This window comes from Trachurus trachurus (genome assembly GCF_905171665.1).
Source record: "Trachurus trachurus genome assembly, chromosome: 7".
Taxonomy (NCBI): Eukaryota; Metazoa; Chordata; class Actinopteri; order Carangiformes; family Carangidae; genus Trachurus; species Trachurus trachurus.
In genome coordinates this window covers 19844618-19860029 of record NC_139901.1, presented here as the reverse complement: position 1 = coordinate 19860029, position 15412 = coordinate 19844618, and the positions used below count along the sequence as shown (strand labels likewise).

Genomic DNA, 15412 nt, shown 5'->3' with positions numbered 1-15412 from the left:
AACAAACAAACAACAACAACAACAACAGAACATATGGCGAATATTCACATTTTAAAGTCTGTTGTCATTGAATTTCTGGAATTTTCCCTTTCACATAACAAATAAATGTTCAGTTTTGCGCCAATTGACCGATCGATCACTGGAGTGCTGATTGGTTTCTGGGAGATAATGGGACAACCATGTACAATAGGGGTCAACAGGGGCCGAACAAAAAGAGAGAGAGAGAGAAAGAAAGAAAGCAACGTTGAGCCAATATGGCTGACTGTAGAGCGCCAGTTGCAGTCGCCGCCTCTCTCCCACCTCCACTGTTGATGAAAAAGAGCATGAAATAGGAGAAAAGGAGGTGTGTTGGCGCACGCGCAATGCGCGCTCGACGCTTGGTTATCCCATTTTTAAGGAGTCGAGCGTTACGTCACGGGCTCGTCCACAGTGCTGGAGCTGGAGAGATTCACCATCCACTCATGCAGTCACAAGCACAGGGAGACGTTGGCGCTCCGAGCTGAAAAAAATAATAATCAGAAAAGGCTTTTAATTTTTTTTTTTTTTTTTTTTAACTTTTACCTTTTCTTTTAAGTTTGGCAACCACGGAATGAGCTGAGCAGAGCCGGCGGCTGCAGGGTTCCTGTACGAGCGGACGACTCTAGTGGCATGGTGTGGTGAAATAGAGACCCCAGCAAGCACAGAGAGACAGAGGTTGCACTGTGCATCATGTTTGAATGCCGATAATCAATCAGAAATATACATGACTGTGCTGCTGCATTGCCTATAGCCTCGCCGGGCTGTAGCCAGTCGCCTTTTATTGCAGAAGCCTGTCTGAAGCCCGTCCAACCGTGCGGGGCTGAGGGTGCAACTGAACGGACAATCGCACCCGGACCATTGAGGGGGTTCGGATGAGGTGGTCGATCGGGTTGTTCGGTTTGAGAAATCCAGCCAACTTTTCCTCTCTACCGTTGTAACAGCAGTGCCATCGGGCATTGCTCAGGAGATGGCGATGAGGTTGTTCTACTTGGGATTTATACTCTACTTGGAGATCATATCTCCTAACGGTGCCACCGTAGGTAAGAAAGCCTGTTGTGTTATCTTGCATTGTGATAGCCTACTAGAGAAAGCATGACCACTTTTTTTTATAACCTCCAAAGCATCTCTACACAGGCCTGCGTTTACCAGAGTTTTAGAGCCAACAACATCGCAAATAGGTTGTCTCCGTAATCAGACAGTGTGGCACAGCAGTCTCCTCCTCACAAGGCACAGATCGATCACTAGGAGAAGCCTCTAATCAGAGAAAGTAGCGTTTCAAATAAGCAGTGGCCTAAAAATCTGTCTGCGTCTTTTAGCTGTGCTCCTGTCTGTGCAGACAGAAAGGGGCCTGCCTGCCTGCCTGCCTGCCTGCCTGCGAGGATGGCAGACAGTGAGCTTATTCAGTGTGGATATCCAGCAGGTAAAAAAGGCGATCATCGCAAACACTTGCTCGAGCGACCCATTTCCACAGAACGACATCATTTCTGACTTGACTGCGACAAAATGGCTAAAGAAGCCTCCTCGCGATTTCTAAGAACAAAACCCCACAATTCCTCATGTGTGATCCTCTGTGCAGGCGACAGCTGATCGCCACCATCCAAACCCTAAAACGTGCTGTGCTTTTTGATTCCCCCGAATGAGAGCGAGCACGCCTGGGTTTCCTATCAAACCCGTGGCAGTCATCATCGCTCAGATCAATTTTCATGTTTGTTTGTAGTCAGGCTACTTGGCGCATATGAAAACAACACTTGTGTTTGCTTGTTAAGGTGTAATCTTAATGGCGCGGCTTGTCCCGCTGCCTGGGAAGCATAGTTTATTAGTGACAGCCAGGTACAGTCTGATAGTGAAATGAATAGTCGTCCAGTTATCCTCTTAAAGTCCCCGGAGCTCCTTAATACTCCACAATCCCTGATAGTAATAATGAGATACTAAATGCACCATTGCTCTTGTGACAATGCAATGCAGACCTGTTGAGCTAACGGCTTGTTTTTTCCCCCTCTCTTGAGCACTTGAAGAGAAACATGAAGGCACAAAATAGCACAAATCATATTCAGAGGTGTGTTTTAAGTCATTTATAATATTTTGTGTCTCTAAAACAGTGTTAAAAAAGGTCATGGTCCCATGAGGTCCGACCTGACACCTTTGGATATGGATAAATGTAATGTCAATCTGATAGTTGAGTTTATGCTTTTGCTCTGTTTACTTTGATGTAGTAATGCACTAAGTTACACATAACTTTGTCACTAGACAGCAGCTGAGCTTCTTATGTCTACACAAAATATGCCCCTGTCCTTCTCCACTTTGGAAGATCTTATGTAAGATTCATTAGGTTTTGATGGAGGCTGTTCACAGTGAAAGCTATAGCTAAGGTTACAGGAGTCTGCAAGCTCCTCCCTCCTCCTCCATCAGTATGTAACATCTGGACACAGGGAGACCATTAATCCAACTTAGATCTGACTGCAAGGGGGGGAGGGACTGGCTGAAGAGCTGGGGTTGAGGGCGGGTGAAGTGAAATAAACTTCAAGAATCAGTCTTAGATAGTCTCTGAAACTGACACATAGTTACATCACAGGAGTGAGGGATGGAAATGTGGATGGATGATGTGTGTGTGTGTGTTGTGTTATTATTAACAGTTGATTCACCAGCCTCCCTTTTAGGAGCAGTGTTGGTTTTTAAAGGGTAGAGAGTGATTGGATACAAACCCTAAGGCAGGCCACTTGGACTGGATTTGTGTGGAACACCACTGGGCCACAGCATGAATTTATGAATGGGAAAGGATTAGTGACTCGAGGGTCAGAAGGCCGTAGTTAACAGTTAAACATTGGACAGACCTCTTTGTTTGTTATTGACCTTTGATGTTGACTAGAGTTTATTATTGTGGCACTTAAGGTGTCATCCCTTTAGTCTGACAAAATCCAGTCTGGTAATGCACAATTCTCAGAGCTTGGTGGTTTTAGTTAATCCACTCTTAGATGTGGGAATATGATGAAACATTCATACAGTTCAGTTAACAACTATTTTAATTGGCGATTGATCCTCAGATCCCTTTGGCATTTCTGAGCGAATTGTTTTTTTATTGATTGATATTGAAATGAACATATTCCTGTTGAATTATATTATATCATCTATATGTGCGGCCTAGATAACTTTATGACTACTGAGCTTACGTACAGGATCACAACAAACCCTTTAAGAGGCAGGAGAATCCTTTTGGTGAAAAGTGTAAATATGGGTCAGAGGCTAAAGAGGTTGAATTCCTGAGGAGCCTACTCTCTGTTTGCCTGACCTTTTTATTGGAACCAGGCTATACATTTTCCTCAGAACTGTCACTGGAAACATCTGCTGGAAAAATTCAGCATCCTTTATACAAATTCAACAGATAATAGAACTTTGAATTGCTCTCTGCAGCTTTTCCAAGTGGAGGTTATTGTACCTTTGTACACCTGAGGCTGTCTGTTGACTGCACTCTTCTGAGGTAACACAGGTGATGCCCAGATTTCTGCCAATAAGAGTCCTTGTGCAAAGAAACAGGATGGAAAAACTTAAATATGTGAATATGTAATAGTGAAATATAGCCAAGTGTCCACTTTTGATACATTCTTTGACTTGGCTTCTTGAGGACTGATGTAAAGCTTATGTGCAGGTGTTTTGCATTTAGGCCTGAACCTAGTGAAAATATTTGCGAAATGATGATAGCAGACAGTGGGATTCTTGACCGTAGCTGCAGAAAAAAATCTTTTTTTAAATCCCTCCTCTTCCTGCACTGCATTGCAAACAACTGTGACTAGAAGGTAAAAGCAGATTAACATAAATGTCTTTAGTATTGTTCCCATATCGAAGGCGTGAGACTGCAGATGAAAGAGTGCTTGTTGATTGTGAATAGCAGGGGTGTACTGTAATTGGTGTTTTATGCTAGCTACATCACTGTTTACCCTGTTTAGCTCCTAAGACCCAAAAAGGGAACAGAGCGGCTTCTTTAACAAAATAGGAGTGTGGGTGTGTATTAATGCAGCTCTGCAAGATTCATTGGGTTTTTGTAGGTAATTATATCAGGCCGTGAATATAATGATGTCTCTTGGAAATGTTGTTTTTTGGAGCCTACCACATGAACAAAGCACATTTTGCTCATAGATGTGAGAGGAGCTGTTTTTCTATGCACTTCATAAAGAGAGCACACAGAGTAGTTCAAATGTTACAAAGGGTTGCGATGTTTGCCTGACACCTTTCACAGCTGTGAGAATACTGGCTTCACCCACTCACGCTCATGTATGCTTCAGGAGCTGCCGATGTTGCTGGCTTTGCGCTTGACTGGAGAATCGATTTGATCGTAGGGACCCTTGGTTGCTTTCACACCTGGTGAGAGTGGAGGATCTGATATTTGGAAATAAGATTCCAATTTCATGGACTGCTGCAAAGTGTCAACGCTGTTTACTTTCATCAGAGTCACAGCTATGAATCATAGTCATTGGATGGCACTTGTACCAAACATTTATACTTTCTGTGTCATGACAAAGATGTGGACACAATTCAGTTCTTTATGGCACCTCGTGTCTGACATATGTGTCAGGGTGATATGACAGTACTGTGAGGTTATGTAAAGTTGTATACCACTGTTGATGGACCAATGTTGTACAAATATTTTTCTATGATGAAACAAGATGAAGTAATTTCTATTCTACCACTCTGACCCACCCCTAACTGTTTGTAATTGAAATAATCCACCCGATGGTGTAAACACCTCACCATTTGAAGTACTGTGCAACTTCACTACTTTTAATCTGATAATTTGCAACCTCGTCATCAAATAGTCTGTCAGATTACTCCAGCACTGCAGCTCAAACCAGCAAACAGATAATGGCTCTTGTATAACCAGCTGATATAACGGACATCTGCTAGTTTAATATATTATATGTAGGATTTTGGGCGTAGCACTTACAAAATGCACTGCAGTTGTATTTTGATGATGTAACTTGAGTTGAATGCATCCCATAATATGTGGCTGGAACACCACTACTCAAAAATGTTATGTACAGTACATTAACGCTTTGCTTTATCAAATGTGCAATACATGAAAAGAGAAAAGATCCAATTTTTTTTATCACTAATGTGTAAAATGAGATCTCCCAGTGGAGGGAAGGATTAGTGTGACAATGATAATGTAACATTTATAATATCATGCTATTCAAAAATAATCACAGACTCATCTCACATGAGTGGCCCTGTTATTCAACATATCTAGTACTTTTACTTTGCACTTTTAACACTTGACAGTTGCATCTGTCATCAATTACGGTTGTACTTGTAAAATACTTGCTAGATCTCTCCTCACTCAGGTATTTGTCATCTCAATAAGCACTGTGGCTGAAAAACAAATGTTTCTCTCGTGCTTCGTGTGTTTTATATTTTTAACACAAAACTATTTACCCTTTGCAATGCTCAAGTTTGTATTTCCTGGTCTGATTCTGTTATAATCTTAAAATACGACTGCGTTTAACCAGTTGTATGTAGGCCTGCTCCTCTGTGGTCTCCAACAATGCTATCAAGATTGCAGGGCGTGTGCATCCTTGGCTTTAACTGTGCTTGCCAAAGTCTACAGCGTCATGTAAAAGTAAACTAAGCTGCAAAAAGCTTTTATTCTGTTCTTTTGTGGGGCAATCATTCTTTGCACACTCTTAATTTACTAAATTTACGGAAAAAAAAAAAAGCTGAATCATCCACGCTTTTATTACAGTGCCAGTCCACATTTTCAAACCATCTAAAGAACATTCATGACACACTGACATTCATGACACACCTTTTATGTATCACACAGGTTTTAGGATTTCTCACCACTGAACAAAGAGGTCATCTGTAACGATGTTAAGTGGATCACAGCTCATTTGTGCATTGTTTATGAGTCATGCCTAGCGATTATTGAGCCAGGAACATTGCCCCCCTCCGCCCACCTCCCTTAGTGTGAATCTAATGAGGGATTCATGGAGATCCACTCACATTAAATCTCAGAAACATTTCATCCCTCAGCTGAAGTAAGGAGGTAACTGGAGGAATGAGGCATGCTAGGATTTACAGTCCTCTCAGTTGCAGTGAATGCTTCAATTTATGTGGTCCAGCCTTCATTTTGTGGTTCCCATATTCTGTTTTTGTAACGGCTGAATCTGGGTTGACTTTTCCTCCATGGGTGCGGAGAACTGCAGAGTCTTCAGGCTGTGTGTAGAAGAACTCTCCTTTGGAAGCACCCCGAGCCTATTTACATTTATCTCTATGTCCATCAATCACACTCACTCACCGTGTTTCTTTTACTGCGTTGTGTTTTACTGCCATGGCCCGTTGACATCCTGCACAGCCTCATCAGGTTACCTCTGAGGTCAAAGCTGCACCTCTTTTGTTGTGCGATGACACAAAAACAAGGCTTTTAGGCACAAGAGTAGCTACTAACTCCCAGTCCTAACTTCTTTTTGCTGTTTATGCATGCTCAAACTCTTTGAAAATGGCTGTAGCGGATTAGAGCTTCAGTAGCCTATGGATATTGCATGGGCATTGTGAGCTGGTTTAAGTGCTCCAGTACTTTGCTGTGGCTTGACACAAAGCTAAGTGGTTGTTTCCACTGGATGGGCACTACACTGTGTTACCATTGAAGTGAGAGTAAATTCACTGGCTTCACTGGCTTCCACAGCCTTGTATCAGATAGACACTTTCTCCACTCTTACATATGGGAGTGTTTTACACGGATGTATTACAATTTACATCTAAAAGGCTCTGGTTACAAAAAAGAACCAGTGTCCCGTTTGAATAATTAATGCAGCACAAAAATGAAGGAATAATGTCTTCAATTTGACTCCATTCTCTCCCCTGTGGTGCTTGTTTGGTTTTAATTTTACTCATACTGCATTTGATTTTTTAGGTTTGAAATCCTGCTAAACAGAGAAATCACTTCAAGCTTGACCTTTTTGGGTCTAATTACATGCTGTAGTCTGTTTGCTTTTTTCCTCACTCCCCGAAATACTCTGTAAGACACGATTTCCACAATGGAGAGGACCAGGAAGGGGAGAAGTGGTGGGTGATGAGAAACAGTCCTGGTTTCATTCCCACTCTCTCCATGCCACTGCCATTGTGCCCAGCAAGACCATCGAGACCACCGTTTATTTATTCATTCATTCAAGTCATTTCACTTTCTCATTCATACTGTTATCTTCTAACAGCATTTGATAGAATACATGCTCTATTGCTCAGCCTAGAAATTATCCAGAATTGGATTGGGTTGGTTGAATACCAAGATGAGCTCAGTGTTGGCAGCATGCTTGTGATACAGAAGTAAATTTCTTTCAGATATCATGTATTTGTTTGGTGAATGTCCTAGCTGGGTGTGTGTGTTCTGTGCATTATTATCTTTATAGTGTATGGTGTTTTGATTGAAGCAAACTTGCAACACATATTACAGTCCAATAGAGCTTCCTCCCACTCTTAGCATATGCACTCGCTAGTAGCCCTGCACCAAAGAAAATCCAACAATAAGTAAATTTCCCTTGTCTTAAAAAAGCAAAGCCTTTTGGTTCCTTTCAGATTCAGCTGCTCGTCTGTAACAGATTGTCTTTTTTGAGGCAAAGCTGTACACATGAAATCAATTAGAAGGTGCTGGAATGCGCTGCATGGTTCTGGAGTTGATTTGTCGAGCGCGGATGGCCATATTGAGAGAGGCAGATCATGGGGGGAGGGAGGGTGTGTGTGGGAGGTGTGGTGTTGAGTCCCCAGGTGGTGATGGTCTGAAGGCCTCCATCACTTGGTTGCTGAATTGGTGCCACAGCACTATTTACTCACCATCCCATCCCACATGAGTTCCCATCCGCCCCTAAAGATTGTTTTTGCAAAGTTTTTGAATGACATAAGGACAAAGCAACACCTCAAATTCCTTCTTGCAGATGAAAGAGTGGCCTTGAAGCTAATTTATTCTCTTTACTAGGCACTCAGGACGGACGTTTCTATAAGAGCTCTGTGTTTATGCATTTGCTCATTCGCTCTTGTTTAATGCTTTTTGCCATGCACAGTGCTTAGGGGCACTTCAGTGTGCACTGTTTACACAACATAGAGCTCCAGTGGCCCTGCATAAGGACACAGTGTTGGCTCCATACAAGTGGCAGTATGCTCTTGGCCCAACAGTGTCAGCCAGTTGGAGCCTGGGCATCCATATAGTTGATTTAAACATTTGATCAGTAAAGCTTTTAGTAGCAATAGTGTGGAGAAGTCAGTTTGACATTAACAGTCTTGCTCAGCCCTATGTTCTCCCCACAGAGCACCTACAATAAGCCGGTGTGCTTGTTGAATAATAGCAATTAAAGAAATTAATTTTATGTCTTAGCTTGACTCCATTCATGTGAGCTCACACAGGCACTCAAGTCTTGCAAATTATGGTCCCTGATGTAACTAATAAGACCCCAATAGAGGTAAAAACAACAGTTCAGGGGAATTGAAACATGTCCACCTCACCTGCCATTTCTTTTTACAATACATTTTCCACCTGTAATACATTACAGACCAACCTAAATTGAACCTGGCTCAACCTCTTCTCTGCCTGTTTCACTCGATCAGCGACTCAATCTCTTCCCGGAATCAGTAGACACTGTTGGATGGTAGTGGTTAACCATTGAACTTTTTTACTACACTTTTATCTTTAGCTTATCTTATTTTATTTATCACCGTCAGACTTCTGAATTTTATTGTGTCAAGCCTCTACAGATAGATTCCAGTGTTAACTTGTTTATATATACCTATGCATGATTTTTTATCTTTTTTTTTTTTTTTTTTTTTTTTTTTAAGTATATTTTTCGGCTTTTTGCCTATATTTGATAGTGATGACAGTAGAGATAGACAGGAAAAATGGGGAGGCAGAGAGAGGGGGAATGACATGCAGGAAAGGTCTGCCCGACGCGGTATTCGAACCGGGGACGCCTGCGGTGAGGACTGTAGCCTCTACATGGGGCGGCCGCTCTACCCACTGCGCCACGCACCGCCCCGCACGATTTTTTATCTTAACTATACATTTTTACTTTAGAGTAATGATGGTTAAATAAATGACTTGTAACTTGTTAAGAGAGAGAAGGAAGGCTCTCTGCCTTCCACGTAGCGTCTCTTGGCCCGAAAACCAACCTCGCAAGACAAGATAAGGGCCGCCGACCCGATGTCTGTAATCTCTTGTTTATGACGGATAAGACTACACAGATGTACACATAGTAACGCGGGTATGATATATAACGTTATCCACCGCTCTATGGATTGCTTTCTCGCCGGCTTTGTTGAAAAGAAATGCACATGGTCGGATGGTTAGCAAAACAGAAGAAAAGCAGAAAAGCGACCGGACTTGCATAGTTCCCCTCTAAATTAGCCTACAGTTTAGCTAACCAATGTTAGATAGTTTTAAACTTTAGCTTTAAGTAAAGAGGTTTTAAAAAAACAAACTTAAGCTTTAAGTCACAGTTTAGCCAACTAATGTTCACTAGCAGTAGCAGATAGTTAACCTTTTAATTTCTAGTCTTGGCTTGTCATTTCATTACCTAGGCCTAAACAAAACAGGTACTCAGGTCAGGAGCGGTAAGACAGTGAAGGATTAGTTGTAGATAATCACTTTGGCTTCAATACAGAGTTTATTATTCCAATATTAATGTGTCTGTGGTGGTTTAGTTTATCCTTTACCTTTTTGACATTAGCTTCTAAGATAGACACCAGCCTTCTTTTTCATTTACAGGTCAAACTCTGATGTTTGTGTTGACTACTATTAAAATATCTTTACCCATCACAAAACATTTGTAGGCTATTTTATACTTCCACTCCACTTTCATTGGAAAATATTGTACTTTCTACTGAGCTACATTAATCTAACAGGTTTAATCCAGCAAAAATTCTGTAAGGGCTGTAAGACCTCAGTTCACTGAGGCACCGCACTGTGTTTCCAGACAAAAAATTCACCCTGCTGATTCTCATTGTACAATTCACTCTGCTTATAGTTGCCTAGGACTTTTTTCGGAGATCATATTTAATCACTTTACCATAAGGATATTGTAAATAAAATACAGTGAAACACATTGTAAGTAGATCAGAGTGACAGAGATAGGCATTTTGGTTTTTGTGGAAGGCGGATGTTTTTAAAACAAGCTCCGTTTTCTTTTTCTTTTCTTTTTTCTAAAGCCACCAAATAAAGATATTTGTACATGGTATAATTTATCCTCAGAAATAGAAACACTGTTTCCTGTAGATGTTCCAAAGTTCCTCTTACTGAGTAATAGTGTGAAATCCAAAACTCTTGTGGGTTTCAAAGGCTGTGAAAGCTGTTTTTCTCATTTTCCTCTCTAATTGGATGTCCTTTTGCTCTAATAGATACCCCTAGGATGGTCGTTTTTATCAGGTTATCCCAATGCAAAGGATATCATGTTTAAATATACTGTACTGATCTTACTTTTAAGAATTTTAAGATACAGACAGTGAAGTTATAATTCATTGAAAATGTGATAATCCTCCTCTTTTGTGGTTAGAATATTTTAATGCAGTGGGATTTCCTATCATTTACTTGCAGCAGTGTGATCGAGTTGCCATTCAGCTGTGGCAGGAAACGCTTTAGTTAGGATGGCATTATCAGGAGGGAACTCTGTTGGAGGCAAACACACAGGGCTTAAAGGAGTTCCTGTAAGTGGAGTATGTACCTTGATTCAATGGGATTGGTGTTTGCTGTTGGGCCAATCCCAGCACACCGAATAAAGGCCTTCTTCATTCCCTTTTGTAGGCAAAGTGGACTCAAATGGTTTAACATCCCAGCCTGATTTGGCCCCTCCAAAAATTGTCAGCATTTTGGCAGTAACTTTGGGAAAAAAGCGACTTTGCAGGCTGAATTAACAATTCGCATCTCTGTTTGAGATATTTTAAGTGGGCTTTGAAAGAGGACTGCTGAGGGGGAAAGCTGCCAGTATTTCCCTCAGTCTCTAACCCCTCCTCAGCCACAACCTCCAATTAGGCTCAGAGGTTCTCCCCTCTGTGGTCATTTCATGCTGGTGTGTAAAACGATGATAAAATTAGAACCCACAATGTTTTATTTCCAGTTTTATGCCCACTCACGGGGAACAACTCAACCCAGCTGCTTCACAGAGAGACAGAGGGAATGCCTTCACATAGCAAGGTTTCATTGCTTTTAGTCATTTCAGCTCAGGGCCCAGGCGGTGTGGCTGTTTGTCTGATTGTTTAGTCAGATTAAATGGCAACATATAAGCGCAGGCAAATCCGATGTATTTACCACCATACTAAATGTACCAGGACACTGGTAAGCTGAAAGGAAGCAAAACTAACCAACTGGCCTCAGGCCACGGCTAGCCTCCCTCTCATTTCTTCACCAAGGGCTGGGGTGTGTGCATGTCGTTTTAAGTGATCCAGTCATTGGACTCTGACCGTTCATTTACAGCTCTGTTTCTTCCTTTCATCTCAGTCTAATGACGTTTTATATAGACTGTATTATGGCATCTTACTCTCTTGTATGTCATGAATTTTGTTTTGTAAGCCTTGCCCCTGCCATTATGTGAAAAGAATACTGGGTCTGCAGCTCTGCATTTTAAAATCCAATGCGCCCTCTTTCTCTTAATCTCCTCAAATATCAAGGTGTTGTTCATATAATGGGAAAGCTGTGAACTGATCCCTGCAGCCCTTTAGCTTCTAATTGTATTTACAAAAACATGACACTCAGACATCTACACTTCACTGTCACATGAAAAAAAACACACAAGGCTCTAAACCCACTAGTCTGACAGTCAAAAGGAACGTGATTGCAATGATACACAATCTTCATGCTCTCTTGTGATTTCAGTCACATCCAAGCCCCTTTGCGGCGCACCCCCCCACCACCCCCCGACTGCCCGCCCCAAACACCTCTCTGCCTGCCAAGTACGTAGGGAGGCAAGTCATCCAGGGCGAGAGAGGGCTACGTCCCTGCAGAGAATCACAATGAGACCTTCGGCACTGTCCTTCCCAGAGCATTGCTGCACAACAATACAGTAACACAGCCTACTGCCTGGTGCGGACATTGTGGTCTTTTTTTCATTGCGTGTTACATTTTTGAGCACATGGATTCAGGAAAGCAATTCCTCTTTCTATATGTGGAAACCCATTTTCATTTTCCCCCAGAATGGGAGAAAATGTTACTAGAGAACTTTGGCTTTCTCCATTTTAATTTATGTCCAGGTGATTGATTATGTTGTCACTGAGTCTCAATTTATATTATATACTCAATTTATTCATTACTTTTGGTCTTTTTTTCAATATTGGGTTCCATTTAAAAGGTCAGTTCAACCAAATTAACTGTAATGCCATGTGGGTGGTTTTATTTATCCAGTTTTTGAAAAAAATTGATTTCTGATGTATCTCCAAAAGATGAATAGAATATCATTCATGGTCCTTGAAGCATTTAAACCTCATAAAAAATGGAAACAGGAATGTGTTTTTCTGGGAAACAATGTTCCTGTCAACCGCAATAATCCAAAGCCCTCAGTGTGATCAGTTTTCATGAGATGGACTTTCTACAAAAACAAAATAGTTGAATAGACAATAAAATAAGTTTGTTAAATTCATCTCGGTTATATTGAAGTGAGGGTAGAAATCTCACAGACAGATGTCTCAAAATCTGAGCAAATAAAACCAAAACTCACACAGCTGGATACCACAGGAGGGAAGCAGGAAAATATATTTCTCTTTTGCAATTTGGATGAACCAACCCTGTAGGATAAATGTTTACACAAGTGACAGGTTCAGTGTTGACAGACTGATGCAAGACCGTGTAGGCAGAGCTCCACTCGAGCTGGGCTTTTCTGAGCGTGGCTGAGTTAAAGCATGTCAGCAGTGTCACACCGCTGATGGGTCGTGAGCGTTGCTGCGGCGCTGCTAGCCTGTGGTACACCTCAACAATCTGCGCTGACTAACTGCCCAGAACTCCAGTGCTCTGCACTTTCCCATGGGTCAGACGGAGATTGAATGCCCAGTTATGTCTGTGCCGTGACACATGAAAGAGGCTCTGTGGTGAAAGTTTAAAAACACCTTAAGAGTAATAAAAAAAAAGGCAGAAAGAAATGAGATGTTCGTAAGAAGAGGGGGAAACAACAAACAAACCCAGAACTAAAAGGCACCACTGTTGGTTGTAAACTTGTAGAGGAGGTTTTAGTGTGCGCCTGCGGGTCTTTGATACAAAAACGTCATTGTAAACTTAGGTTGACCCTGCATGTTGCTTTGCCCTGCTGAGTTAAGATCTCAGCTTGAAGCTGGAAATTTCCTATGTAGATTCTGCACGGGAAAGAATGGTTTTAAAAAACAAAAAACAAAAAGAAGAACAGATTAAAGAAACATTCACTTTCACGCTGGGATTCCTTGGACTGGATGCCTGAGGATTGCTTTTTATTTTTTTCCTGAAATGTATTCAAGATTTAAAAACATTTCCACCCCACGGCTGCTCCTCAAGGTTATTTATCAACTCTCCTTTGCTTTTTTTTCAGCTCCCAAAACTGAAGACCATCCTAAGACCTGCAGCACTAAGCAGTTTGAATGTAAGGACCAGGTGACCTGTATCTCTAAGGGCTGGCGCTGTGATGGGGAGAAAGACTGTCCAGATGGCTCAGACGAATCACCAGATATCTGTAAGTTTGCCTACATGATAGCAGCTTTTGAAACTATTCAGCAGACTTGTGTACTCATGATCTCTCCAAGCTGTCAGCTCAGAGCATTGTTGTTTCTTCAGATTGATATTTTGGAAAATAACTTTTCTCAGTGTTTTTTTTTTTTATATATATCTCATACAGTCACAATGTTGCACATGACGTTAAAAGTAAAAAAAAACTAAAAACCCTTCCTCTAAATGGCTTTAAAGAGTCACCAGCACAATGTTCAGACCGTTTAATTTAGCCCTGAATAAGAGGATAGGTTATGCCCTGTCTACGAAGGACACAGCGTCACACTGTGCACTCTGGCTGCTCTGCTGAATTATAGCTCTAATTATGTGGCCATGTTTAGTCTGAATGTTCAGGGATGTGTCTTCTCTTGTCTGGACTCTTGCGGGATCTGTGCAGTCCCTAAGAGTCTTGTCCCAGCCGCTCACATCTGTCAGCCTCCCCATCCCGCCTTTCCATCCATAAACTCTCTCTGGTAAAAGCCTCCCCTCTGTTTATATGCAGGCGCTAATGGTGATTTTACTGTCTGCATGTGCCACACCTTACATCTGTCATGCCGCAAGTATTCTCACAACAGTCTGGCACGCAGAGACAAGCAGCTGACACCCAGAATTAAGGGAATTGTTTTTTGGTGGGTAAAAACACAATTAAGTATACATAGGATTATGGATTAAAAATGTGTGAGATAACTGAGGGTATTATGATGCATTATTGATGCTTTGGTCACTGGTACATACTGTAAGTGTAGGTGGAGAAATAGAGAAAGTTAAAGTTAGCTGCCTCCCTCTCCCACAAACAGGTCAAGTAATCTCCTCTATGCGCAGAGTTTTGCTGGATCAAGTGTCCGGCCTTTGAAATGATTTAGTTTGAGGAGGAGCTGCCCAACAGTTTGAGTCAGAGCTAAAATACAAAGGTGAAGCTGAACAGAAATAAAAGTCTCTCATCTACTCCCTCTGTCACTCTTCTGTGTTTTATCGATTCACACAGATTTCACTGTGAGAATTTGCTCCCGACAGCTTAACACTTAATTTATACGGGGTACAATGAAAGGATGTTTCAGAAGGAAGGAAAATTATCAATTGTAGTTTTGTAAATAACCGCAATCACAGAACATGTGCAATTTTATGCAAGTGTGACCCATATAATTCAGTCAAGCAAGCTGCGGCCATTCAATTTCTGCCCCTTTTTTCTACCAGGCGATTGAACTGAAGTGAATTTTCCATAGCACTTATGTAATTTTGTGACACAGACAATGGTGTGATTCATCTTCTGCGTGGAGAGATGGAGAGCGGTGTTTCACCAGAACATCAAGATATGTTCTGCTCAATTACTCGCTTCCCATGGGCTCTACTCTGCCTGTCGCTTTACCTTTAGTTAAAGCACTTCTCTATTCATGTAAGTTTCTGCGGCAGTCATAATAAATATCTGTTACTGAAATTAATGCACTTTCTCTCTGCACAGCACTGTGTGTTTGCAGCCTAAAAAACACAGTCAAAGGCAAGGCGCCTTTTAAGTATCACAAGGAAAGGCAGCCAGACTGTGATTTTATCCACAGTCATTTAGTTGATCCACCCATTAAAATGTGAGTAGTGTTTGGAATGGGGGGGCTGCAGATAAAGCTACAGACTGAATAGGGCCGAGCCAGCCTAGATGGAGACAGGAGAGTTTGGAGGAGAATGACTTTGAAGGTTACCGTATTTAAAATCCTGCTT

At 41.6% G+C, this 15412-nt stretch overlaps 1 protein-coding gene across 5 annotated transcripts in view; it reads left to right on the top strand.

Annotated features, from left to right (window-relative positions):
- Positions 1 to 476: 476 nt before the first annotated feature.
- lrp1ab (low density lipoprotein receptor-related protein 1Ab) overlaps positions 477 to 15412 on the top strand; it is an 83639-nt gene continuing 68703 nt past the window's right edge. For 4 of the 5 annotated variants that reach the window (XM_083976108.1, XM_083976107.1, XM_083976106.1 and 1 more), the window contains exons 1-2: positions 477 to 1058; positions 13530 to 13670. In XM_083976108.1, coding sequence (XP_083832234.1) covers positions 986 to 1058; positions 13530 to 13670 — 214 coding nt within the window. In that variant the 5' untranslated portion in view covers positions 477 to 985. Of the gene's footprint in view, positions 1059 to 12285; positions 12327 to 13529; positions 13671 to 15412 lie in introns of those variants that run through there. The other variant, XM_083976109.1, reaches the window with a different exon arrangement.